Source organism: Arachis ipaensis, chromosome B2, assembly GCF_059453495.1.
Source record: "Arachis ipaensis isolate K30076 ecotype BB chromosome B2, ASM5945349v1, whole genome shotgun sequence".
NCBI classification, from domain to species: domain Eukaryota; kingdom Viridiplantae; phylum Streptophyta; class Magnoliopsida; order Fabales; family Fabaceae; genus Arachis; species Arachis ipaensis.
Genome location: NC_142437.1, coordinates 11,687,612 through 11,713,821, shown reverse-complemented (window position 1 = coordinate 11,713,821; position 26,210 = coordinate 11,687,612). Strand labels below are relative to the sequence as shown.

Here is a 26,210-nt window from a genome sequence, read left to right as displayed (position 1 = left end):
TTAATATCTTATTCGATAAAAATGCATCTAATATTTCTTATCTTTTTATTATTAGTTGAATTTTTTCATTACTCATTTGAATATTAATGTTTTTAAAATTATTAAAATGTATGTTCATAAAAATTATTTTTTTCAATTATAACACATCTATTATTAAGTTATATACAAAATATTTTTGAAACACATCCAAAATCATAAATCTAAAATTTAAATTTAAACATTAAAAATAAAAATAATTTTTTTAATATCTTATTCGATAAAAACTCATCTAATATTCTTTTATATTTTTATTATTAGTTGGATTTTTTCATTACTTATATATTTGAACATTAACGTTTTTAAAATTATTAAAATTTATCTTCATAATTTTTTTTTATTATAGCACATATACAATTATTAAGTTATATACAAAATATTTTTGAAACACATCCAAAATCATAAATCTAAAATTTAAATATAAACGTTAAAAATAAAATTAATTTTTTATATCTTATTTGATAAAACCGCATCTAATATTTTTTATTTTTTTATTATTAGTTGGATTTTTTTATTACTTATATATTTGAACATTAATGTTTTTAAAATTATTAAAATATATGTTCATAAAAATTATTTTTTTTAATTATAACATATCTAAAATTATTAAGTTATATACAAAATATTTTTAAAACACATCCAAAATCATAAATCTAAAATTTAAATTTAAACGTTAAAAACAAAATTAATTTTTTTATATCTTACTCAATAAAAATGCATCTAATATTTCTTATTTTTTTTGTTAGTTAAATTTTTTCATTACTCATTTGAACATTAATGTTTTTAAAATTATTAAAATGTATGTTCATAAAAATTATTTTTCTTTTCAATTATAACACATCTAAAATTATTAAGTTATATACAAAAAAATTATTTTTGAAACACATCCAAAATCATAAATCTAAAATTTAAATTTAAACAATAAAAATATTTTTTTTTATATCTTATTTGATAAAAATGCATATAATATTTTTTATTTTTTTGTTATTAGTTGAATTTTTTCATTATTTATTTGAACATTAATATTTTTAAAATTATTAAAATGTATGTTCATAAAAATTATTTTTTTTTCAATTATAATATATCTAAAATTATTAAAAAATATTTTTAAAACACATCCACCATCATAAATCTAAAATTTTAATTTAAACGTTAAAATCAGAATTCATTTTTTATATCTTATTTGATAAAAATGTATCTAATATTTCTTATTTTTTATTATTAGTTAGATTTTTCATTACTTATTTGAATATTAACATTTTTTAAATTATTAAAATAAATAATTAAGTTAAGATTTTTAATCTTATTCAATATATATATCTAACATATTCTATCATAGTATTAGTTGGAAGTTTTATTATTTATTTGAGCATTTGTATTTTTTCATTTCAAATTCTTTATTAATTTTAAAATTAAAATTTTGAATTTTATTTAATTTAATTTTTAGATGTTTATTTAAATTGTAATTTGTTAGAAACTAAAAATGTTAAAACTGAAGTAAAAATTTTAAAATTTAAATTTTAAATTTTAGTTTTATTTAATTTATATTTTGGATGTATATTTAATTTTAAAAAAATACTAAATCTATTTAGATGTATTTGTTTTAATTTTTTTTAAATATTGTAATAAAAAGCTGAAGCTGAATAAAAGACCATTTTTAAAAGATAGCTAGTTGAACTATTATGTTTTTTAGGTTTAATTACTCTGTTAGTCCTTATAATTTTGTAAAATTTTTAATTAGATCTCTATACTTTTTTTCCTTTTAATTTGGTCCCTGAACCAAATTTTTTTTCAATTAAGTCCTTTTTAACAGTAATTGGTTTAATTGTATAGAGATCCAATTTAAAATAAAAAATTGGTACAAAAATCCAAATGAAAAAAAAAATATAAAGACTCAATTAAAAAAAATTTTTGGTACAAGGACTTAATTAAAAGATCCAACCTCTCTATTGAACAGAAAGAAGAGAAAAGTGAAATCTGTTATTGAATTTCTCAATTGAGGGTTTATATACATGCACCATAATGAAGTTAACCAAGCCTGTGGCTAATTGAGTCCCAATTCTAACTAACTGGTACAGCTAATTTAATTTCTAACTAACTTTAACTTATGCTACTAATCATATATCCAATAGCCCCCCTCAAGTTGGAGCATACATGTTGTATGTTCCTAACTTGGCCATGAGAAACTGAAACTGAGGAGCAGAGAGTGCTTTGGTGAGAATATCTGCAAGTTGATGCTTGCTTGGAACATGCACCAGCTTGATAATTCCAGAAGCAACTTTCTCTCGAATAAAGTGGCAGTCAATCTCGATATGTTTGGACCTTTCATGTAACGTTGGATTGGTAGACATCTGAATAGCCGATATGTTGTCGCAAAAAACCATGGCTGAGTGGACCTCAACGTGCATGAATTTTAGCAAGGCAACGAGCGAAAGTAGCTCACAGGCAACATTTGCCAACGCCCGATATTCAGCCTCGGTCGAGCTTCTGGAAACCACATCTTGTTTCTTACTCTTCCACGATATCAGAGAATCACCCAAAAAGGTGCAATACCCAGTGGTGGATCGCCTCGTATCTAAACAGCCACCCCAATCCGCATCAGTGTACATAGTGAGATTAAATTTGGACTTAGAGGAGAAAGGGAGCCCTTGTCCCGGTGCAGCTTTCAAGTAACGAAGGATCTGATGAATGGCATTCAAATGGGGAAGGCGCGGATCGGACATAAACTGGGCCAATTTCACTACTGCGAAGGTAATGTCTGGTATGGAAATCGTTAAATACATGAGGCGGCCAATCAGTCTTCTATAGTGGGATGGGTCAGGAACGGGGTCGCCTTCACCAGCTCGAAGTTTCAGATTTGCATCCATAGGCGTGGTAGCAGGCTTACATCCTAAGTAACCTGTCTCTTCCAATAACGACAATGCATACTTTCTTTGAGTAAGCGTGATGCCAGCTTTAGAATGTGCAAGTTCTAAACCCAGAAAAAACTTGAGGTCACCCAAGATTTTGAGCTTGAAAATTGATTGGAGTTTCAGTTTAACGTTGTCAACCATCTCTTGCTTGGGGGCAGCAATGATGATATCATCTACATAAACAATGAGGAAAGTAGTCGCATCGCCTTCACCCAAAGCAAATAGAGAGTAATCCTGTTTGCATTGTGTGAATCCGTGGCTGAGGAGAGTGTTACAGAATTTGGTAAACCATTGCCGTGAAGCTTGCCTCAGACCATACAAAGACCTTGTGAGCTTGCAAACTAATCCCCCTTTCCGTTGAGGATGGCCCAAGGGTAACTCCATGTAAACTTCTTCATCTAATTCGCCGTTGAGAAATGCATTGTTGATATCTAATTGGAGAAGACTCCAATTCTTGACAGCAGCAATGGTGAGGAGAGTCCTGACTGTGGTGATTTTTGCGACCGAGCTAAAGGTATCCCGAAAGTCGATCCCGGCTTGTTGAGTGTAGCCTTTGGCAACGAGGCGTGCCTTATAGCGCTCCAATGTATCATCAGCCTTTAATTTGGCTTTGTACACCCACCGGCACCCGATTGCACGTTTGGCTTTGGGTAATTCAACCAAAACCCAAGTGTTATTGGCTTCGAGAGCATCTAGCTCTTCTTGCATGGGCTGCCGCCACTCTTTGAACTTTACAGCTTGGTGATAGAATTGAGGTTCAGGAATGATGTCCAACTGAGCAATGGAGTTGTGATATTTGGAGCTGAGCTTGTGAGTACTAAGGGGGTTAGTGAGAGGATATGGTGTTGAGGTATGGTACACATAGTCATTTAGATATGGTGTTTTTATCACAGGTTCTGTTCCTCAACCTGATCCTACCACTGAACCAGAGAAATTTGAAAACTGGCAGTGTGTCAATGATGTAATGAGCACTTGGATTCTAAATTCTGTTTCAAAAGAGATAGCCACTTCACTAGTGTATACAAATTCGGCTGCTGAACTTTGGAATGATTTGAAAGAGAGATTCCAGCATGGCAATGGCCCTCGCGTTTTTGAGTTAAAACGTGATTTGATGAACCTCCGCCAAGGCACGATGACCATCTCACAATACTTTACCAAGATCAAAGTTCTTTGGGAGGAATTGAACTCCTACAGACCCGTACAATGCAACTGTGGTGATGCTCAAGCTATGCAAGAATTTCTTCAAGCAGAATACGTCCATTGCTTCTTGATGGGACTAGATGAGTCTTAGTCTCAAATTTGGGGCCAAATTCTACTCATGGAACCTCTCCCTGCGATTAACAAGGTGCTATCTTTGGTGACTCAAGAAGAGAAACATCGAGCATTAGGAGCTTCCTTGAATTCACTGCCACAACCTCAGGTGGCTTTCCTCGCCTGCAATCCTCATGCCACTCAGCCTCAAGGTCGTGGCCGAGGCACCTTCAAGAAAGATCGTCCTCTCTGCTCCCATTGTGGCCTTCTTGGGCATACCATTGATAAGTGCTACAAGCTCCACGGGTTCCCACCAAATTTTGGCAAAGGGAGAGGCACGAGGCCATCCGTACACAATGTTTCTGTCAATTTGGAACCATCAGCACCTGCCCCTCCCAACCTGACCTTTGCTCAAGTTCAACAACTCTTGTCCTTACTCAATCATCACCAAATTCAGGAAACCCCAACTCCTGAATCCACAGGTGTCGCAACCCCACCAGGTATTGTTCTCAACACATCCATGATAAGGTCAAAATTACCCAATAATGCTTGGATCTTAGTGATAAACCTCGTTTTGACGGTTTATCCTGTATTGATTTTAAGAGATTTTATCACCTTTTACCCGCATTTATTCAATGAAATAGCATGGTTTTGTGATTGTCTCCTTATTTGTGCTTAGATGTGAAAACATGCTTTTAGACCCTTAATTTGATGGTTTTAATCTCCCTTTGATTCCACTAGATACCTTGATATGTTTGTTAGTGATTTTAGATTGAAAAGGCTAGGAATGGATCAAAGGAGTGAAGAGGAAAGCATGCAAAGTGGAGAAATCATGAAAAGTCAAAGAAGTTGAACTCGCCCATGGACGCGCGCGCGCACCTGGCGCTTGCGCGCACCTGCGAATCACCCCATGGACGCGTACGCGTGCTGTGCGCATACGCGTCGGTGCTGGTTTATGATTTTTTAATAAAAACGTGACCAACGAATTCTAAAGGGTTGTGGGGCCCAATCCCAACCAACTTTGGCGCCAAAGATGCTATTTAAAGCCAAGGATTGAAGAGCAATGGGGATTCCAATCATACACACTCATTAGGATTAGTTTAGAGTTAGTTTCTAGAGAGAGAAGCTCTCTCTTCTCTCTAGAATTAGGATTAGGATTAGGTTTAGTTCTTAGATCTAGGTTTTAATCTTTGCTTTCTTCCACTTCTATCTCTCAATTCTTTGTTTCTACATTCAATCTTCTTCTATTCTTTTGTTGTAATTTCCTTTATGTTGTTCTTATATTTTGTTGTAGATCTAGTATTGTTCCTTCTACATTCTTCCAATTCAATAAGAGGTAATTCATAATAATTGTTCTTCTTTGCTTTTCTATTGTTGATCTCTTGCCTTTGTAGTTGTAGGTTCCTTTAATTCTTGCATTTAATAATGTTTACTTCTATTGCACTTTATGTGTTTGTTGAAATGCCTCTTCTAGATATAGTGTAGATTTTGTTCCTCTTGGCCTAGGTAGAGTAATTAGTGACACTTGAGTTATCTAATTCCTTTGTTGATTGATAATTGGAGAGATTGCTAATTGGTTTGGAGTGCACTAAAGCTAGTCTTTCCTTGGGAGTTGGCTAGGACTTGTGGCTCAAGTCAATTCATCCACTTGACTTTCCTTTAATTAGTAAGGGTTAACTAAGTGGTAGCAATGAACAATTCTTATCACAATTGAGAAGGATAACTAGGATAGGACTTCTAATTTTCATACCTTGCCAAGAGCCTTTTATAGTTGTTAGTTTATTTTCATTGCCATTTACTTTTCATGCTTCTTATCCAAAACCCCAAAATAACTCATAACCAATAACAAGACACTTTATTGTAATTCCTAGGGAGAACGACCCGAGGTCCAATATTTCGGTTTATAAATTTTAGGGGTTTGTACTAGTGACAAACAACTTTTTGTATGAAAGGATTATTGCTTGGTTTAGAAAATATACTTTACAACGAGATTTCATTAGTGAATTTCTAAACCGTCAAAAATCCGTTCATCAAAATGGCGCCGTTGCCGGGGAATTGCAATGGTGTTATGTTATTGGTTATTGTACATATGTGAATAGTGTGAATATCTTGCTTTTTGCTTTAGTTGCTAGTTGTAGAATTTTATTTCTCTTATTTTCCATTATCTTTTGATTTTTGTTTTCTCTTTCCATTATGAATTCTCATTTTGGCTATGAGTGTAGTTACAATTATGTTGTAGGTGATGAGGACTATAATGGAGATGTGTATCAAGGATGGGACAATCAAAGGTGGGAAGAGCCATATGCTTATGATCAATCCTCATGGCAACAACCCCCACCAATGCACTATGAGGAAGAGCCATTCTTTGATGCATATCAATCAAATGGCTATGGTGAATCTCCTTGTGATTTTCAAGAACCACCACCATATGCCTATGAGTCATATCCTCAACATGACCCTCAACCACACTCACAAGCCTATTTTCAACAAACACCTTCATATGACCCTAATCCATATCCATCCTACCAACAACCATATGAGCCATATGAACCACATATAGAGCCACCACAATTCCAACATCAATATTTTCAAGAGCCACCTCCTCCACATTATTACCAAGATGAACCACCTCCAATATATGAAAATTTTCAACCACAAGAGGAATTCTACCTTCCACCACAACCTCACATGGAAGAATATTCATGTCCATCGATCCAAGACCCATATGATCCCTATCATGATATCCAAGCGGAACAAGAGTCAAGGGATCGTCTCAAGGAAGCATTGGATCAATTTCAAGCAACCATGGAGTGTGTTGTGCAACAAGTGGAAAGAGTGGAGAATATTGAACCACCACAACTCTACCAAGAAGAACCATCTTCCTACTATGAACCCTTCCCCCAAAATGATGAATCCTTCCGTCCACCCCAACCTCCAATGGATAACATCCTTGGTGTTCTTGTTCAAGGGCAAGAAGAAATGAAAAGGGATGTGCAAAACTTCATGGCCGCCTTGGATGCAGTAACAAATCAATTAGCCTCCCAATGCTTGAACACTCAAGGAACTCCCATGGCTACATGTGGAGAATCAAATGAAGAACATAGCATGAATGAGAGATTGGAAACTCCGGTGGGAAATGAGGGAAGTTGCTTTGTATTGGAACAATTGGAGGAAGCTTTAATTGTTGAAGACAAGGAAGAAGTGGTAGAAGACTTAGGAGATGCGGAGCTTCCATGGGAACATAGAGTTGAAGAAAACCCCTCCAAGATGATTGAAATTGATGCTAGGGAGGAAAGTGCACACCTTCCAAGGCATATTCCATATGAAGACTTGGATGGGATAGAGCAAGAACTGACTTCCCATGGCAATGAAGAGCAAGCATCAAGTCCTAGTGGTAGAGAATCCTTTGAACTTGAAGAACCTTCTCCCGGTGCATTTGAAAATATTGCGGAGGTAAACTCCTTTCACCCTCCTAATTATAGTTTGATTAAGGGAAAAGGCTTAGATAGTTTGATTATTAATGAACAAAGGATTGAATTAGAGAAATCTTGTGAAGAGGTGGAAGTCCCTAGAAATAGAAGAACGGGGGTTGGTTATGCTTTGTCAAGATCTTTGGAAGCATCTTTTCCTAGGTGGCCATCTACTCCTTCACTTGAGTGGGTAAAATTCATTTCTATTAGCTTTATTGTCCCACTTGAGTATGGCTTGCTTGAAACGGATGGTCAACTTAGGATCCTTTGTGGGATGAAGCGTAAGCGAAAGATGTTTCGTGGTTGGCGTTGCACATCAAGGCTCATTATGGTTGATGCATCAAACATGAGATATAAAGGTTGGAGTAGTGCTCAAATAGATGGGTCTAGGAGGATTGTTGGCCACTATATAGAGAATTCACCTTACTCACCACCCGGTTGGACTAATAATGATGATCAACCTCAAGACGAGTGTGAAAACAAAGTGTGGGATCCCGGATTACAAGAAGAGGATCAACTTTGGGAGCCCCAAGCTTGTGAAGAACTCCATCAAGACTTGGCTCAATCCATGAAGAATCTTGGGGCACAATGGAGAACCAAGCATTGGTGGGAGTTCCAAGATGAGTACAAGCACAAGCCACCTTGATGAGGAGCTCCCCATAAGTCCAACTTAAGGACAATAAACAAAAGTGCTAGGTGGGAGGCACCCCACCATGGTAAAATCTTTTCATTTTCTCTTTTGTAAATATTGACAAAATTAGTTTAATTTCATGTTTAGATTAGTTGGTAGAGTTTAATTGGTAGTCTAATGTGTTAAATAAGGTTTTAAGGTGTTTTGGTAGATGTTTGGAAGCTTAGAATGGCGCAAAAACATAGAAAAAATTTTGAAAAAAAACAAAGCACCATTCACGCGTACGCGTACATGGCGCGTACGCGCACCTCAAGCATTTTCGACCATTTACACGTCCGCGTACATGGCGCGCGCGCGTAGATGCAGAAGTTCCACTCCCAGCTAGCAAACCCGAGAGTTAGGCCTTCACTGTGCGAATGTTGAGCCCCCGGCCCAACACCATCCGCGCGTCCGCGCCCATCATGCTGAATTCGCAACACACGCGCAAGCACACATGCCGCGCGCGCGTCGATTAGGCCACTTGCACTTCTGGTACTTTTACCAGAGAGTTGTGCCAACTCTGGGCCAACAGTAGGCCGTCGGCCTGGCTAGCCATCCATGCAGACGCGCAAGGTACGCGTCCGCGCCCATGCCCACATCCCCATCTACGCGTGAGCGCAGAGTACGCGTCTGCGCCTCTCTCTCTATTCCACCACCCGCGCGCCCGCGCCATGTGCGCGTTCGCGTGGATACCCTTTCTCCCATCCACTTCTTTTCTTCTCCTCTTTCTATTTCTTTCCTTCTCCTTTCTTCTTCCCTCCTACTACCCCTCATCCAACACTTCCAAACACCATCGATAACCATTTATTTTAGTTGGTTGTTAGTTAGTTAGTTAGTTGATTAGTTAGTTTTAGTTTAGTTTTCATTTTATTTTCTCTCTTTTCATCATAAGTGTTGGAGTATTGACTTTGTTTACTATACATTGCTATATCCCTTATTGCCTAAATGCTATTTTAGCATGAATGTTTTTAGATAATCTTTGTTGGATTCTATGATTGAGGTTATATTTTGTTACTTGGTTTTGAGTTCTTCATGCTTACCTTTTGAAAAATACCAAGTGATGAGAATTGTCTTCGAGCTTATAACTCTTTTGAATTGCATGTTGTAGCTAGCCATCATGTGATTTGGATCCTTTCCCCTCGATTAGGCAACCTCTTGATGGATGATGTTGTGCATTTATCTTAATGCATTGTGTTTCATGATTATATCCATCCATATGTTTGACTTGAATGCTTTCATGCTTCTCTAATGCTTGTCTTACCTTACAAGCTTACTTAAAGCATCTCAAGCACACTAGGATAAGTGACGTGCATGCTTCTTTTGTGACATAGCTCTTTATACTAATGTGTCTTCTAAACCGTGCAATTTAGAATTCACGCACCTAATATTTCTTAATGTCACACTAATTCACTCACTCAATTCTAGTGATTTACCTCATTCCAACAATGTATGCTTCCTTGCTTTTATATCTTCTCATCTTATGGTGTTGTATTTTTGTTTTTCATGATAAATGCACCACAAGCAAACATGGAAGTGAGACTAAGAACACGCAGCAATCCAGAGACTCGCCGTACCCCCTTGCTCATCTTTGAGTGCACCGAGGACGGTGCAAACTCTTAAGTATGGGGAGGTCGTCCGACCGGTCGGCGATTTTGGGTGACAAATTTCTAATCCCAACACTTTTGCATTTCATTTTAGGTTTTTAGGATTTTTACTTTCATTTTCTTATTTTTGCATATGTATACACAATAAGCTTAGTCAAAATAATGAAATTTTTCAAATAATGAAATTTTTCAAGATTTCTATCTATAGGGCACCTCAATTGATTTGAGTGAAAATTTTTCATAGAACTTGCTTGAATTATAAATATTGTGGATCATGTTTTTTTGAGCTAAGAACACAAGCAAGAGAGTCTTGAGCCTAATGGTGTGGTTACATCTTATAACCACTTATTTTTCCTTCTTGTGTGCATTAGTCTCTTTCTATGATTGTAATCTTTGATTTGTTTGATTATTTATTTCCATTATTTTGTGTATTCATGCATTTATATGATTGAGGCCATCATTTCATTAGCTCACTTACCCAAATGGCCTTACCTTTTATCTTCCTTTGTTAGCCAAATTTGAGCCTACGCTTAACCCACTTATTCTTTAATTTAGCACATTACCAGCCTTGAAGCGAAAAACAATAATTGTCCTTATTTGGATCTTTGATTAGCTTAGGCTAGTGTGTGTGAGTATCATTCAAGTGTGGGAACCTTGGGACATTGGGTGAATAAAAGGGTAGTTTTGTAATGTTATTGGAAATATTGGGAATTGGGTACATACTCATGTATTGATCAAATGTAAAACCTTATGCATTGAGGTTCTTGTATATAAAAAGAAAAAAAAATAAGAAAAACAAAAGAAAAAGAAAAGAAAAATAATATGGAAAAAAATATAGAAAAAGAAAAAAAAAGAAGAAAAAAATAATAAAAAGGGGACAAAATGCCCCAAAGCAAGGTCCAATAAAATCAATGCATAAGTGTTGTGAAATGAAAAAGAAAATGCATGAGTATGAGAAAAAGTGAAGAATGGGTAGTTAGGTTAGAACTTAATTGTATAGGATGTCATAGGTTAGGTGGGAAGTCTAAGCTTATCAAAGATTCAAACTTCAAGCTCACTTGACCATATATGCATCCTACCTTGACCCTAACCCCATTACAACCTAAAGAAAAGACCTCATGATACTTGTATGCATGCATGAAATGTATGTCGATTGTTAGAAGAAAAACAAATCTTGGAAAGCATGATTAGGGGAGAATTGAGAGAATCGACCCTAAACACTTGAGCGAATAGAGTGCAAACACTACCGGTGAGGGTTTGATGCTCAATTACATGTTTTCACCTATGATCATCTCTTTTCATGCAAGTTTGTAAAAATATTTAATAACTCAATTCAATTGTGGATTAAGCTTGCTAGTCCTTAGCCCTTGTGCATATATACTTCTTGGGAATTGATTTATTTTGACCAAGCAATTGCATTCATTTAGATAGTTGCATATAGGTAGATTGCATTTAATTAGTTTCCATTGAATAAATGCCATGCCCTTTGCTTCATTCTTGGTTTAAGCATGAGGACATGCTTGGTTTAAGTGTGGGGAGGTTGATAAACCCCGTTTTGACGGTTTATCCTGTATTGATTTTAAGAGATTTTATCACCTTTTACCCGCATTTATTCAATGAAATAGCATGGTTTTGTGATTGTCTCCTTATTTGTGCTTAAATGTGAAAACATGCTTTTAGACCCTTAATTTGATGGTTTTAATCTCCCTTTGATTCCACTAGATACTTTGATATGTTTGTTAGTGATTTCAGATTGAAAAGGCTAGGAATGGATCAAAGGAGTGAAGAGGAAAGCATGCAAAGTGGAGAAATCATGAAAAGTCAAAGAAGTTGAACTCGCCCATGGACGCGCGCGCGCACTTGGCGCTTGCGCACACCTGCGAATCACCCCATGGACGCGTACGTGTGCTGTGCGCGTACGCGTCGGTGCTGGTTTATGATTTTTTAATGAAAACGTGACCAACGAATTCTCAAGGGTTGTGGGGCCCAATCCCAACCAACTTTGGCGCCATGATATTTAAAGCCAAGGATTGAAGAGCAATGGGGATTCCAATCATACACACTCATTAGGATTAGTTTAGAGTTAGTTTCTAGAGAGAGAAGCTCTCTCTTCTCTCTAGAATTAGGATTAGGATTAGGTTTAGTTCTTAGATCTAGGCTTTAATCTTTGCTTTCTTCCACTTCTATCTCTCAATTCTTTGTTTCTACATTCAATCTTCTTCTATTCTTTTGTTGTAATTTCCTTTATGTTGTTCTTATATTTTGTTGTAGATCTAGTATTGTTCCTTCTACATTCTTCCAATTCAATAAGAGGTAATTCATAATAATTGTTCTTCTTTGCTTTTCTATTGTTGATCTCTTGCCTTTGTAGTTGTAGATTCCTTTAATTCTTGCATTTAATAATGTTTACTTCTATTGCACTCTATGTGTTTGTTGAAATGTCTCTTTTAGTTTTAGTGTAGATTTTGTTCCTCTTGGCCTAGGTAGAGTAATTAGTGACACTTGAGTTATCTAATTCCTTTGTTGATTGATAATTGGAGAGATTGCTAATTGGTTTGGAGTGCACTAAAGCTAGTCTTTCCTTGGGAGTTGGCTAGGACTTGTGGCTCAAGTTAATTCATCCACTTGACTTTCCTTTAATTAGTAAGGGTTAACTAAGTGGTAGCAATGAACAATTCTCATCACAATTGAGAAGGATAACTAGGATAGGACTTCTAATTTTCATACCTTGCCAAGAGCCTTTTATAGTTGTTAGTTTATTTTCATTGCCATTTACTTTTCATGCTTCTTATCCAAAACCCCAAAATAACTCATAACCAATAACAAGACACTTTATTGTAATTCCTAGGGAGAACGACCCGAGGTCCAATACTTCGGTTTATAAATTTTAGGGGTTTGTACTAGTGACAAACAACTTTTTGTAGGAAAGGATTATTGCTTGGTTTAGAAACTATACTTTACAACGAGATTTCATTAGTGAATTTCTAAACCGTCAAAAATCCGTTCATCACTTAGATAGTGGAGCCACTATACATATTGCTTGTGATTTATCACTTTTTGAGTCCATTTATACCTCTAAAAAGTTTTCAGTTTCCTTACCAAATGGTGCCATCTTTTCTGCAAATTTCATAGGGTCAGTTTTCATCAATAAGAATATTACACTCTACAATGTGCTTTATGTGCCTGAATTTCGAGTCAATTTACTATCAGTGTCCGCCTTACTTTCCAATTCTTCACTCACTGTGACTATTGGATACACTCACTTCATTATTCAGGACAACAAGTGTTCGAAGAGGATTGGGAAGGGTAGCCTGCAGCAAGGACTTTATATCCTGAGAGCTGACACCCCAACCAAGTCATCATCATATGTCTCTACTTAGTCTAATCCGGCTTTTCATACCAGTTTTAATCAAATAAATTTGTGCAAATCCCAATTATGGCATGCACGTTTAGGACATGCTCCTTCTAGTATTTTACAGCATTTAGATAATATCTTGCAATTACCAAATAAGTCAGGCCATCACACTTGTGAAGTTTGTCACTTAGCGAAATTCAAAAGACTTCCTTTCGAATCACATAATAACATGTCCTCTAATGCTTTTGACCTTATACATTGTGATGTTTGGGGACCTTACCATATCCCAACTTATAATGGAAAACGTTTCTTCTTGACAATTGTTGATGATGCATCTCGTTTTTGCTGGATTTATATGCTAACTCACAAGTCTGAGGCCACAGACTGCTTAAAGAATTTTTTTGCCCTGGTTGAAACTCAATTTGGCCAAAGAATTAAGTGTTTCAGGTTGGATAATGCCAAAGAACTTGCTCTCGATGCATTCCTGCAGCAACGGGGAGTCTTGCACCAATTCTCATGTCCTTATCGTCCGCAACAGAATGCCGTCGTGGAACGCAAAAAAAAAGGCCAAAAGAGCAAGCGGCCACCACCAGGGACTGATCACTCCCAAGGCCTAGAAATAGATATCCACAAACTACCATGAAACGACCTAACAACGGCCCCCTCCAAAACGGCCCGAGCACCATGAGTCATAACAACGACTCGAGAACAACTAGACAAAGTCAAAACAAGTGGATTAAAAAAAAAGAAAGGCCCGAACGGCCCAAATGTAAACCTCGAAACTCGAAAACCCGAAATAGGTAAAACGGCCCAAAAAGCCCAAACATAAATACGGATAAAAATCCAAAGTTACCAAGTATGGCTAGACGGCTCGAAACACCTAGCCAAAACAAAAATTACAAAGTTCCAAAGTCGGCACAACATATCATAGTACAACCAAAAAATATATAAGAACCCTACTCGAGGTTGACGATGTGACCATCTCGGACGGTCTTGAATGCACCCATAACGGACACATCAGCCTCTGGCGCAAGAACCTGAGCCTGAGCCCTCATCGTCTCCTCGATCGCCGAAATCGCATCCTTCACGTCGGCCAGCAACTTCGCCTTCTCCTTCTTTAGCCCCTCAATCTCAGCCTTCGAGGCAGCCATCTCGGCCCTCAGAGTACCCACCTCTGCAAGTAGCACGGCGGCCTAGGATTCAGCGTCCGAGGCCTTCCTTCTCTCCCCCCCCCAGCTGGGACAGAAGCGAAGTTTTGACCTCGGCAAGACGAAGCAACTCGACCCCAGCATCCTCAGACGCCTTCCCGGCCTTCTCTCTCGCTGTCTCAGACGCTTTGAACTGCTCCTTTAGCTTGACCACCTCGGACTGAGAGTGGCGCAACTTCTTGTCTAAAAGGCCAACCTGGGCCATCACAAGCTCAGCCTTCCGAACTATAACCGCAGACCGGAGAAGGGAATGATGCACCGATTTGGCCTGAAAACCCACATCGCAATCGTCAAAATACCCCTCAGTACCGGGTATCAGATGCTGGTCAATGAAGGCTGAAGCATCGAAGCGCTGATCCATTAAGGAAGGCACAGCACCTTCCCCCTCCAGATTCTCGCTGCTAATCTCCTCAGGCCTTCTCCGATTCCGAGAAGCCTCGGCGGCCGAGACCATGATCACCTCCTCCTCGGGAGAAAGCATCGGACCCGGCGAAGCATGGACACCGCCCCCGGCCCCCACCGAGACCACCTTGTGCGAAACAACTGGAGAGTCCACGGCAGGATGGGATGAAAGGGTGGAAGGAGAAGTCGACGACGCTTCCTCCCGATCCATGGAAACCTTCAACCTCACCTAAGACGTCAAACCACCAGCCATCTCAACTGAAAAAGGAAAAAAGAAAGCATATGTACCAAACTCGGGATAACAGACAATACATAAGCAAATAAAGACACACACCAATATAAGCTCGGTAGGCCACAGGATCCCCCATAACATCCCGAGGGTTCAAAGGACGCTCCCCGAAGAGATGCCAAAGGACGCTCGCGATATCCTTATCTTCAGGGGACAGGCCATCAAAGGTAACCTTCGTTAAAATTGACGGCCCGACACCGAAGTTCCAATAAGTCGGAAATCATTGCTCCTCCTCTAACGTCAACCAGAAGGAATGGTGACCCGGGCAGGACGCACCTTAAAGCACTCCCTCTTAAACCCATGGAAGGAATCCTCAAACAACCCGAATATACGCTGATGAGGTTGATGCGTGAGCATCTTTCCTACCTTTTCCTAATAAATTTGCATTTAATTTGTTGAGTTTAATCAAAAATTAATTATCTTTTAGCCACTATGGATACTACTTTGATGGATTTGATGAAGTTTCCACAGAAAAAGAGAAGAAGGCGAATGATGTTGTCAACCTTGACCTCTCTGCACTCAAACCTGAATAACTCAAGCTACAGAAGTTCAATTGATGTGATTCTAGTGGCGTTGGAAAGCTAACTTTCAGAGCTTTCCAACGATATATAATAGTCCATACTTCTTCTCCATCAATTTGGCCAAAGCTGCGCCTAACTTGAGGCGTGGATTATTAAGGAATCAAGTGGCTCCCATTCATCAATTGAAGACGCACATATTGCTTTAATTAATTCTGATTTAAACTTTATTTTTATTTAAAAAAAAGAAAAATATATTATTTAGTTTAAAAAAATAGATTTTTAATTAATTAGGATTAGATATAAAAGGGAAAAAGAAACTTCTCTTCTATACCATCTCATCCCAAAATTTACAGTTTGCCGGAATTCTAGTTTTCACTCTAAACCAGGAGCAACTAAACCTCCGCTGTTAAGGTTAGGACCTCTGTCTATTGTATGGATTGATTCTATTATTTTTTTTATTTTAATTTATGTGTTGATTCATATAATTCAAGAATTGTTTTCGTTCTTATTTTATGAAATTGGGTGGAACGGAAGTATGACCCTCTTTCTAATTGAGTTCTTATATAATTTGGAAAAGCTCTTTACTTGAACAACAGCTTGAAAACATTTTCTCCTAAATTTCTAATTATCTGGATTTAACGGGATACGTGACATATAATCCTCTTATATTTGGGTAATTAGGATTTCTATGGCGTATAACTGGAAATGAACTTCACCTTCTAATTGGAATTAATTGACCAATGAATTGGCGGTTGATGAATTTTAGAGGAGACTAAAAAGGTCTAAGAAATTAGGGGTTAGTCATATATAGTTTACCAGGAATTGAATCTTGCATGATTAAAATAGTTAGTAACAAAAGTCAATCCGAAAAATAGATAACTCTGAAGCCTTAACTGTTTCTCCATATATTATTCTCAACTTATTTACGGCCTGTCTTCTGATATTCTGAGTTTACTGTTTAATGCATTTTGAACTCTCAAACACCATTTTCTGTTTGTCCAACTAAGCAAATCACTTGACTATTGTTGCTTGATCCATCAATTCTCATGGGATCGACCCTCATTCACTTGAGATACTACTTGGTACGACCCGATACAATTGTCGATTAGTTTGTGGTTATAAATTCCGTACCAAGTTTTTGGTGCCGTTGCCAGAGATTGATTGTAATTGACAACTACTCGTTGTTTGATTTCTTAGATTAGATATTTTTCTTTTAATTAGTTTTATTTTAATATTATCAATTTTTATTTTTTATTTTTTTTTCCTTTTTTTTCTTTCTTCCGTGCTTTTCATTCACCCAGGACCCAGCCCCTGTTTTCGTTTTTTTTACTTCCCTTTTCAATTTTTATTTTTGTCTATTAGTTTTCATAATTATTTAGTTATTGTGTTTAGTTTATTTGTCTTTTATTTTCGTAGCTTTTTTTATTTTTTTTATTTTTTATTTATATTTCATTTTAGTTTTATTTACTCCTTGCATTATTTTTTATTTTTTATTTTTTATTTTATTAGTTTTATTTGTTTCTTGACTTTAATTTTCAAGTTTTCTATCAATTAGTTTTTTCTTAAGTTCTGAAATTATGTTTGGTGTTATCTAATTATTTTTATTTTAATTTTTATGTTCAATTTTTTTAAAAAAAAAAGAAAAAAAATTCGAAATTTTTACTTTAATTTTATTTATAATTTTCGAACTGTTTGCTTTATTTATTTAGTATTTTTTATTTTATTTGTTTACACAGGTTACCTCATTGGAAATTCTCTGCACTCTGACGTAGAGAGTTCCTTCTTTTCTTGTCTTCTGTCTGTTTAGGAGCAAGAATAGGGACAAGAAACCTCTGTTAGACTTTGATCCTGAACCTAAAAGGACTTTCAGGCGGCACTTGCAATAAGCAAGACTTTACAAGGCTGCAGAATCCACTATGGATCCTAATAATGCTGATAATGCCAATATGGCAAATCCGAATAGGAATGAACAGCCTAGGAGAGTGCTTGGCTCTTACACTGCTCCTACTGCAAATCTTTATGGAAAAAGCATTGCGGTGCCTCTTATAGCTGCAAACAACTTTGAATTGAAGCCACAATTGGTCACCCTGGTGCAACAAAATTGCCAATATCATGGTCTTCCCTAAGAAGACCCAAATCAATTTATTTCTAATTTTCTGCAGATTTGTAATACTGTGAAGACAAATGGAGTGAACCCTGAGGTGTACAAACTCATGCTCTTCCCGTTTGCTCTGAGGGATAGAGCAAAGCTATGACTAGATTCCCAACCTAAGGAGAGTTTGGATACTTGGAACAAGGTTGTCACTGGATTTCTGACTAAATTTTTCCCACCTAAGAAGCTGACTAAGCTTAGGGTGGAGGTTCAGACCTTCAGACAGAAGGATGGAGAGACTCTTTATGAAGCTTGGGAGAGATACAAGCTACTGATTAGGCAATGCCCTTCGGACATGTTCTCCAAATAGACCCAACTAGATATCTTTTATGAAGGCTTGGGTGAAATGTCCAAGAGGTGCTTAGATAACTCTGCAGGTGGTTCATTGCACATGAAGAAGACATCGGAAGAAACTATTGAGTTTATTGAGTTGGTTGCTAGCAACCAATATTTATACTCATCTAACAGAAATCTTGTGAACTCTAAGACTCCTCAGAGGAGAGGTGTTTTGGAAGTGGAAGCTGTTGATGCCATTCTTACTCAGAACAAGCTTTTGACTCAACAACTAAATCTAATTAATCAACAGTTGAGTGAAATGCAAGTTTTAGCTGTCAACACTCAGAATGCATATCAAGAAGTCCCTTATGACATGACAGGTAATTTTATGCAAAATGAAAATTATGATTATGCTCAATCTTCTTCTGAAAGGTCAATTACATGGGGAATGCTCATAGAAATCCCAATAACGATCCCTATTTTGAGACCTACAATCAGGGGTGGAGAGAGCAATCTCAGAGGCTACAAAATTTTAATAATAATTCTCAGGGTGGTTTTCAACAGAATAATTTTAATAACCACCAGTTTCAGTCATCTCAGCAAGCAACTTTTCAACTCCAGCAGAACAATGATTTGGAAGCAATATTGGCAAGTTTTAGATGGGAAACCAGAGCATTAATCAAGAACTTAGAGATTCAGATGGGTCAATTAGTCACAAAAGTTAATGAAATTGATCAGAAGACCACTAATAGCCTTCCTGGTAACACAATTCCAAATCCAAGAGAGGAATGCAAGGCTATCACCTTGATAAGTGGACAAGTGACAAGTACGAAAGCACAAGTTAATGAGGAGCCAGTTGAAAAAGAAGCTCCAGAAGAGAAGAAGGAAGAAGTAGAGCACGTCCCTCCAAAGCATGCGGACAACCTATTTTCAGACTTTCTTGACACTTATCCTACATTGCCAAAGGCTCCTGAGTACAAGCCTAAAATGCCATATCCTCAGAGACTTCAAAAGGAGACCAAGGACAAGCAATTTTCAAAGTTCTTGGAAGTCTTCACAAAGTTGCAAATCAATATTCCTTTTGCTGAGGTTTTGGAGCAAATGCCTCTCTATGTCAAGTTTATGAAGGAGCTATTATCAAAGAAGAAGCCCTTAAAGGGAGATGAGACAGTGGTCCTGACTAAGGAATACAGTGCCATCATTCAGAATAACTTGCCAAGAAAGATGCCAGATCCAGGGAGCTTTCATATTCCATGTACCATTGGGAGCACAACCTTTGAAAAAGCGTTATGTGATCTGGGAGCAAGCATCAATTTAATGTCCTTGTTTGTGATGAAAAAGCTGCAAATCCAAGAGGCATAACCCACAAGGATAGCATTACAGATGGCAGACAAATCTATAAAGTCTGCATATGGATTAGTGGAGAATGTATTGGTCAAAGTAGGTAAGTTCTTCCTCCCAGCAGATTTTGTGATTCTTGACACGGGGGAGGATGAGAATGCCTCTAAAATCCTAGAAAAATCACGCCTAGCCACTGGAAGAGCTCTGATTGATGTGAAAGAAGGTGAATTAGTGCTTAGAGTGTATAATGAGAAACTAGTCTTTCATGTCTTCAAAGATATACATTCAGCAGGTGAAGAAGAGAGATGCATGCAGACTGAGCTTATTGATCCAAACCTTCAAAAACCCTTGATGATGTACCACAGAATCTGCAGCTCAAACCTCCCTTGGTGACAATCAACAAACTTCTTCCTGACATCAAACTTAAGTTTGGTGTTGGGAATGCATCATCCACAAAGGAGGAGGTTCCCAAAAAGAAGAAAGTACCCAGGAGATGGAAAAACAAAAAGATCCCCACTGAAGGTTTCTTCCCAGGAATGAAAATGGTGTTGACTAGCAATCCAATGTGGATTTATACAGTAAATAGAATCCTCTCTCTGGAGCATATTGAGCTACTTTATGGAGACACAGGAAAAAATTCAAAGTAAGGGGTGAAGAGCTGAGCCCCTATGATCCTACTCCTTAGAGGAGCTGACCGTCAAGCTAGTGACGGTAAAGAAGCGCTTGTCGAGAGGCAACCCGATAATTTCGTATCCTTAGCTATTTTTCATTTGCGTTAATTATCTTATTTGTTTGATTTTTATTGAGTTTTTACTGTTTTCCTTTGTTTTACATATGCTTGATCATGTAGAATTTTTAGAACATGAACATGAGCAATTAAGAAGAATTTTTGACACCCTGTTTTCAACTTTTCTTTGCTTGAGGACAAGCAAACTTTTAAGTTTGGTGTTGTCGCTTCGCTTTTGGCCTTTTTTGTTTATTTTAATAGCACCAAAGGGAGATGAATGTTCTTTATGGAGGAATGAGATGGCCACCAACATAACTGAGGTGGTTGAGTTCCTTTCATTCTATTTTTCTTCCGTTCTTATTTTGTTGTCTTCTATTTTCTGTTGCTTTGATTGCCTGCATGATCTTTAGTACTTTCAATTCTTAGATTTAATTTCATTCTGTCATTTGCTTTTAGTAAAAAAAAAATGTTTCATGTACCACTCACTGAACTTGAATCTAAAAAGAAAAGAAAAGAAGTGATGTATTGCATGAGAAATTGAGTTTATATTTAAGATTAGTCTTGTTTACTTAAATGTGGTGGTATTATTTGTGATTCTGAATGAATGACAAGAACAATGCATATTTGAATTTGAATCAAAGGATGTTGATGTATAAGGAACAAGACTTTAGAGAACTATTATGACTTCTCTGAAATTAGTGAAACCTTAATCCTTGAAGCAAAAGAAAAATAAAAGCAAGGTCCAAGGCTCTGAGCATCAATGACTAAGGAGGTTAGACATGATTAAAAGCTCAAAGAGTTGTTTCCTTAGTCATATGCTTGTGGTGTTCTTGTGTCAAGTAATCCTTGAGACAGAATATCTAGAGTCGAGGCCAAATACATTTAGCAGAGTATGCCAAAGACTTTGAGCACCACTGTCTGGGAGTAACTAAAATAAAAATCAGAACTTAAAGAGAGTTCCCCAGTCAAGTGCTTGTGGTGTTTTTGTGTCAAGTGAAGCTTGAGACAAAATATTTAAAGTCACGGCTAGACTCAAGGTGCAAAGCACCAATTCATTGAGAAGTAAAGGATGTATGCTCTGTTCAAGGATTAAACTAGAGTACAAAGAGCAGAGAATTCATAATATGATCCGGATTCTAATTCCGAATGACAGTGACATTCCTCTGATTCAAAGGAAAGTGAGATGACAAAGCTGTTCAGAATTATAATAGATAAACCCCACTTTAAGAAGAGACATGAGCATAACTGAACTCTCACCTCTCATACAAATTTACATCTTAATCATGTACTAATTTTGGTTGCTTGAGGGCAAGCAACAATTCAAGTTTGGTGTTGTGATGCGTGAGCATCTTTCCTACCTTTTTCTAGTGAATTTGTATTTAATTTGTTGAGTTTAATCAAGAATTAATTATATTTTAGCCACTATAGATGCTACTTTGAGTCTTGTGCAATTCTGTTAATTTTAGGTAGCATTCGGATGGATTTGATGGAGTTTCCGTAGAAAAAGAGAAGAAGGCGAATGATGCTGTCAACCTTGACCTCTCTGCACTCAAACCTAAATAACTCAAGCTACAGAAGTTCAATTGATGTGATTCTAGTGGTGTTGAAAAGCTAACTTCTAGAGATTTCTAACGATATATAATAGTCCATACTTCTTCTCCATCAATTCGGCCAAGGCTGCGCCTAACTTGAGATTTCTCAAATTAGGCGTGGATTATTAAGGAATCAAGTGGCCCCCATTCATCAATTGAAGACGCGCGGATTACCTTAATTAATTCTGATTTAAACTTTATTTTTATTTAAAAAAATAAGAAAAGATATTATTTAGTTATAAAAAATAGATTTTTAATTAATTAGGATTAAATATAAAAGGGAAAAAGAAACTTCTCTTCTATACCATCTCATCCCAAAATTTACAGTTTGCCAGAATCCTAGTTTTCACTCTGAACCATGAGCAACTACACAAAAGCAGAAAAGATGGCTAAAAACCTACTGCTCACTACATTCCACGCAGTGGTGCTCAGTCCCTCCAAAAACAAACCCACTACCTTTACCCGAAGTGCAACACCAAAAAGTAGCAAACAAAAATAAACAGAAACACAGGAAGCAAGCAACACAGATTACAAGGGTAAAGGAAAAAGAACACCAACCTGATGAGTTGAGCGTGAATTTGAAAAGTGCTAAAACAGGAAGTAAGAGCACGAAAGCAACGAATGAAAGACACAGAAAGCACCAGAATGAGGAAGAAGAAAGAAGGTTCACAAGGCAAACAGAAACAAAAAGAACTAAGAAATGAAACGAACGAGGGAAGAAAGGCAAAAGCCAAAACGGTTTCGAATGGCAAAAGGACAAAAATACCCCAAAAAATTAACAAAGCATGAAGGGGTAAAAATGGAAAGCAGCCCAAGCGTCCCCTCACAATATAAAAAGGGAGCCCCAAGCCCCCTCAGGTACGTCATTTCACTCTACATACCTTATACCTCTCAGATATATTCTAACTTGAGCGTCAGAGTATCTTTGCAGGTACCACCCCTCATTGTTCCAGCCAGACAATCCGACGTCCACCTCAACCCGCAAGTTCTCGATCCATCTCTCAACTCATACCAGAGCGTTCCAGTACAAATATTAACTAAATTTACTTTATTTTAACTAGAAGATGAGCGTGCATGAACAAATAATACTCCAAATACTTCTTTAATAATTATGCCTCAAACAAATTAGTACTTAATAAATAAATATTAAAATATTAATTAGTTCATGACATTTTATTAGATAAATGAGTTTTAAACATTACAAAAAGACAAATCAATTTCTTCTCTTTTCAAATTTTAGATAATTTGATTCCTTTATCATATTATTTTTAAAAAAGTGAATGAAATTTCTCATTTTTTAAAACATGTACTATAAATTGATTTATTATTTCTTGTAGTGGTTAAAGAGTTGCTACCATCTTTCGTCGTCATAAAGGAAGCTGCCATTCTGGACCTACTTCGCTCATGCCGTCACTATTGGTGTTGTTCAGAGTCGTGGTTGTTAATGCTGGCTGGAGTTGCCCTGTTGTCATTTTAGTTGTACTACGCATTCTGTTATATTATGCTCCATCGACCTCAAATATGCTATATTCCATCACTGCTTTATGGTTTTGCCTTGCTCGCTAGAAATTACTTCAGTCTAAAGCCCTTTTAAACCTCTTCAACCACTTAGACTCTAACTTTAATGTCTAATTTGATGGTATTTTGTTGTTGGTCTTCGATTTCTTGGGATTAAATTGTGAGTAAACTCTGCATTTGTAGTTAAATTTTAATATCTTATAATTCTTATGATCATAAAAAGTTAATTTCAAAATCAATTATTACTTGATTAATTAATAAATTAATGATTACTGCGCTATTTATATTAGTTATTTTATAAAACAAATTTTCACATGACACCTAATGTTTTGCTTTGAAATTAATCGAATTTAACAATGAATAGTTTAGTTACAAGTAGATATTTTCTTTTGTAATTGTATTTTGGATGAAATTTTAGTTTAAATTTGGACAAGATTCTTATATATATATAAAAGTACTTGATTGATGTTGCATTTTTGAATTGTTTGACAACTATTAGCCTAATTATATTTTGTATGCATAAAAGAGAATTTGGAAGGTTCTATGACAGAAACTGTTGTTAACAGTAGTAGGCACTAGACTTGGTGAACTTTGATTGAATATAAACACATTTTCAGGACCATATGAAATGAAATAGTACTTGTCTGTTTCATGTTCACCAAACCAGTAGAACATGTCTGTTTCATCTTCACCAAATCAGTAGAACATGTCTGTTTCAAATTCACACAAAGAAAACATCACCTAAGTGTGATTTTTGTCTATTGTTCTGAGAATTTTTTTGGATTAGATAACCTTCCACTTATTTTTGCATAAAAGAATCTTGAAAGCTTGAATGTTTAATATCAAAAATTAATCATCTATGTGTTGGAATATATTTCTATCACTATTATTATAGTGGATTTGTTTGTGTTTTTGAATATATTTTATTCACTATTAGTGTAATAGATTTACTTTAACCAAGTAGTAATATTTGTACAATTGTCTCGTGTGGGCTATGGATGCTTTGTTTACCACTTAATTGCAAAACTCACTCTGTTTGTTCTTTTCTTTTTTTAATAAGAGCTTTGATTGTAATTTTGTTCCATCAGTTTCACTCTAGTTTCCTTAAGTTGGTGGGTCCTTATTGTTCAAGGACACGATGTCTTGTGCAAATATCTTGATAAGTATTTAGATTTGTTAAAGTGCTCCATACGTCACAGGAAGGTCCGACCACAATTTTGAGAGTTTGTTTTGTAAACATTCATATATATAATCTTAGTAATTTGAAAGTTATATGAAATTATTAGATTATGTTTTGTTGTAAATCTAACACTAGAACTTCCTGTATTTTTTACGAATTTGAGTTATACTTATACTTGATATCTGAATATGTGCTGATAATATTGTAGAAAACTCTATTTGATTCTTTTTCTATGAAATTTATTTCTAAGACTTGTTGGGAACAACTTTTTAAGCGCTGCTAGCCATGGCCGGGTTGTATTGTGATAATTTTAAATCTTTTAAGTTTATCATTTTTATTTATTTTAAAATTATTTTTGTTAGTGACTAAATATTTTAAAGATATTTAATATTTTGTGTAGTTTACTCGAAAAAGAAAAAACGAAAGAAAATAAAACATAGAATATATCGCAAAAAATGCTCTTAAATTATCAAATCGTTGATAGAAATATTCTCTAAATTTGTTAATGATAAAAATAACCAAATCAGACAATTTTTTTTATAAGTAACAAATGACTTTTATATTTACCAAACTGCTTGTATATTTTATTCAAAATTTTATGAAAATATTTGGTTAATTATTTAAAAAATGGATGCAAAAAATGTACTAAAATTTGATCTCTCATTTTTTAATTTTTAAATATTTTTAGCTATTTATTAAAAATAAAAAAATACCCACTTAGCGTAAAACCATTAATTTTTATATATGATTTTTTTATTATATTTACAAAAAATTACATCAAGATTATATATCTAAAGTGCTTATAAATAATATATATTTAACGACTAAGGATTCTTGTCCTATTTTAAATTATTTTGAGGATATTTTTTTAAAAAAAATTGGATTGTACTTTTGTCAATAATTTCATAATTTAGGACATTTTCGTAGTTTATACTAAAATAAAACAAGAATACATACATACATATGATGTATATTTTTCAATCTTATCAGGTGTACACAAATTTTTGTTTGCAACAAAATAAAATAAAATTTTACAAATTTTATACCATAGCATCAGTTAGTTGATAAATCTATTAACTTATTATCAAAAACTACTAGCAAACTACCACAACGTAACTATTAGAATGGATTCAAATTCAAAATCAATTTTAGTAAATAATGAATTTGTTTAGGTATTATTAAGTTGATAGAAAATATATATAAAAAAAAGTTAATAAAAAATCTTTTTTTTTATTTTTTTAATAATTTTTTTGTGTTTGATAAATTTTTAATAGTAAAAATAAAATTATTAAAAAAAATTATTTTTGAAAAGTTATAATTTTTATTTTTTTAAAAGATCTTTTTTTAAAAAATATTTTTCACATAATAAATAAACAAAAAAATATTTTTATATTATTGTACCTAAATTTAATTAATAGATAAAAATATTTTTTTAATTGAGATATTGAAATATAAAATTACTTATTTTTCTAAAAAATCTTTTAAAAAAAATAATTCAAAATGCAAAATCTTTTTTAGAAGTTAACCCAAAAATTCAATAACAAACTTTATAGAATTCACACAAAAACATCAACTAATAACTTGTGTTTGTGTCACAATCTTTTTTCTTATGGGTACTCTGAGGCCGTTGTGGTGCATTATAATTTTTTTTTATCAATTAATACTTTTGTTATTAATCATACCCACAGTCTATGTTTTGGGGTTGA

General features: G+C 35.4%; 2 protein-coding genes and 1 pseudogene across 2 annotated transcripts; 2 read left to right on the top strand and 1 right to left on the bottom strand.

The window, feature by feature from the left end:
• Positions 1-3,787: 3,787 nt before the first annotated feature.
• Positions 3,788-4,239, top strand: LOC148573037 (uncharacterized). The gene is made up of 2 exons (XM_088505640.1): positions 3,788-3,803; positions 3,842-4,239. The coding sequence occupies exons 1-2, from the start codon at positions 3,788-3,790 to the stop codon at positions 4,237-4,239; spliced, it is 414 nt and encodes a 137-aa protein (XP_088361766.1).
• Positions 4,240-4,266: 27 nt separating this feature from the next.
• Positions 4,267-8,315, top strand: LOC148573036 (uncharacterized). Its single transcript, XM_088505639.1, has 2 exons — positions 4,267-4,699; positions 6,439-8,315. The coding sequence occupies exons 1-2, from the start codon at positions 4,267-4,269 to the stop codon at positions 8,313-8,315; spliced, it is 2,310 nt and encodes a 769-aa protein (XP_088361765.1).
• A 5,939-nt stretch (positions 8,316-14,254) lies between these two features.
• On the bottom strand, positions 14,255-14,867 carry LOC148573035 (uncharacterized; annotated as a pseudogene).
• Between the last annotated feature and the right edge of the window lie 11,343 nt (positions 14,868-26,210).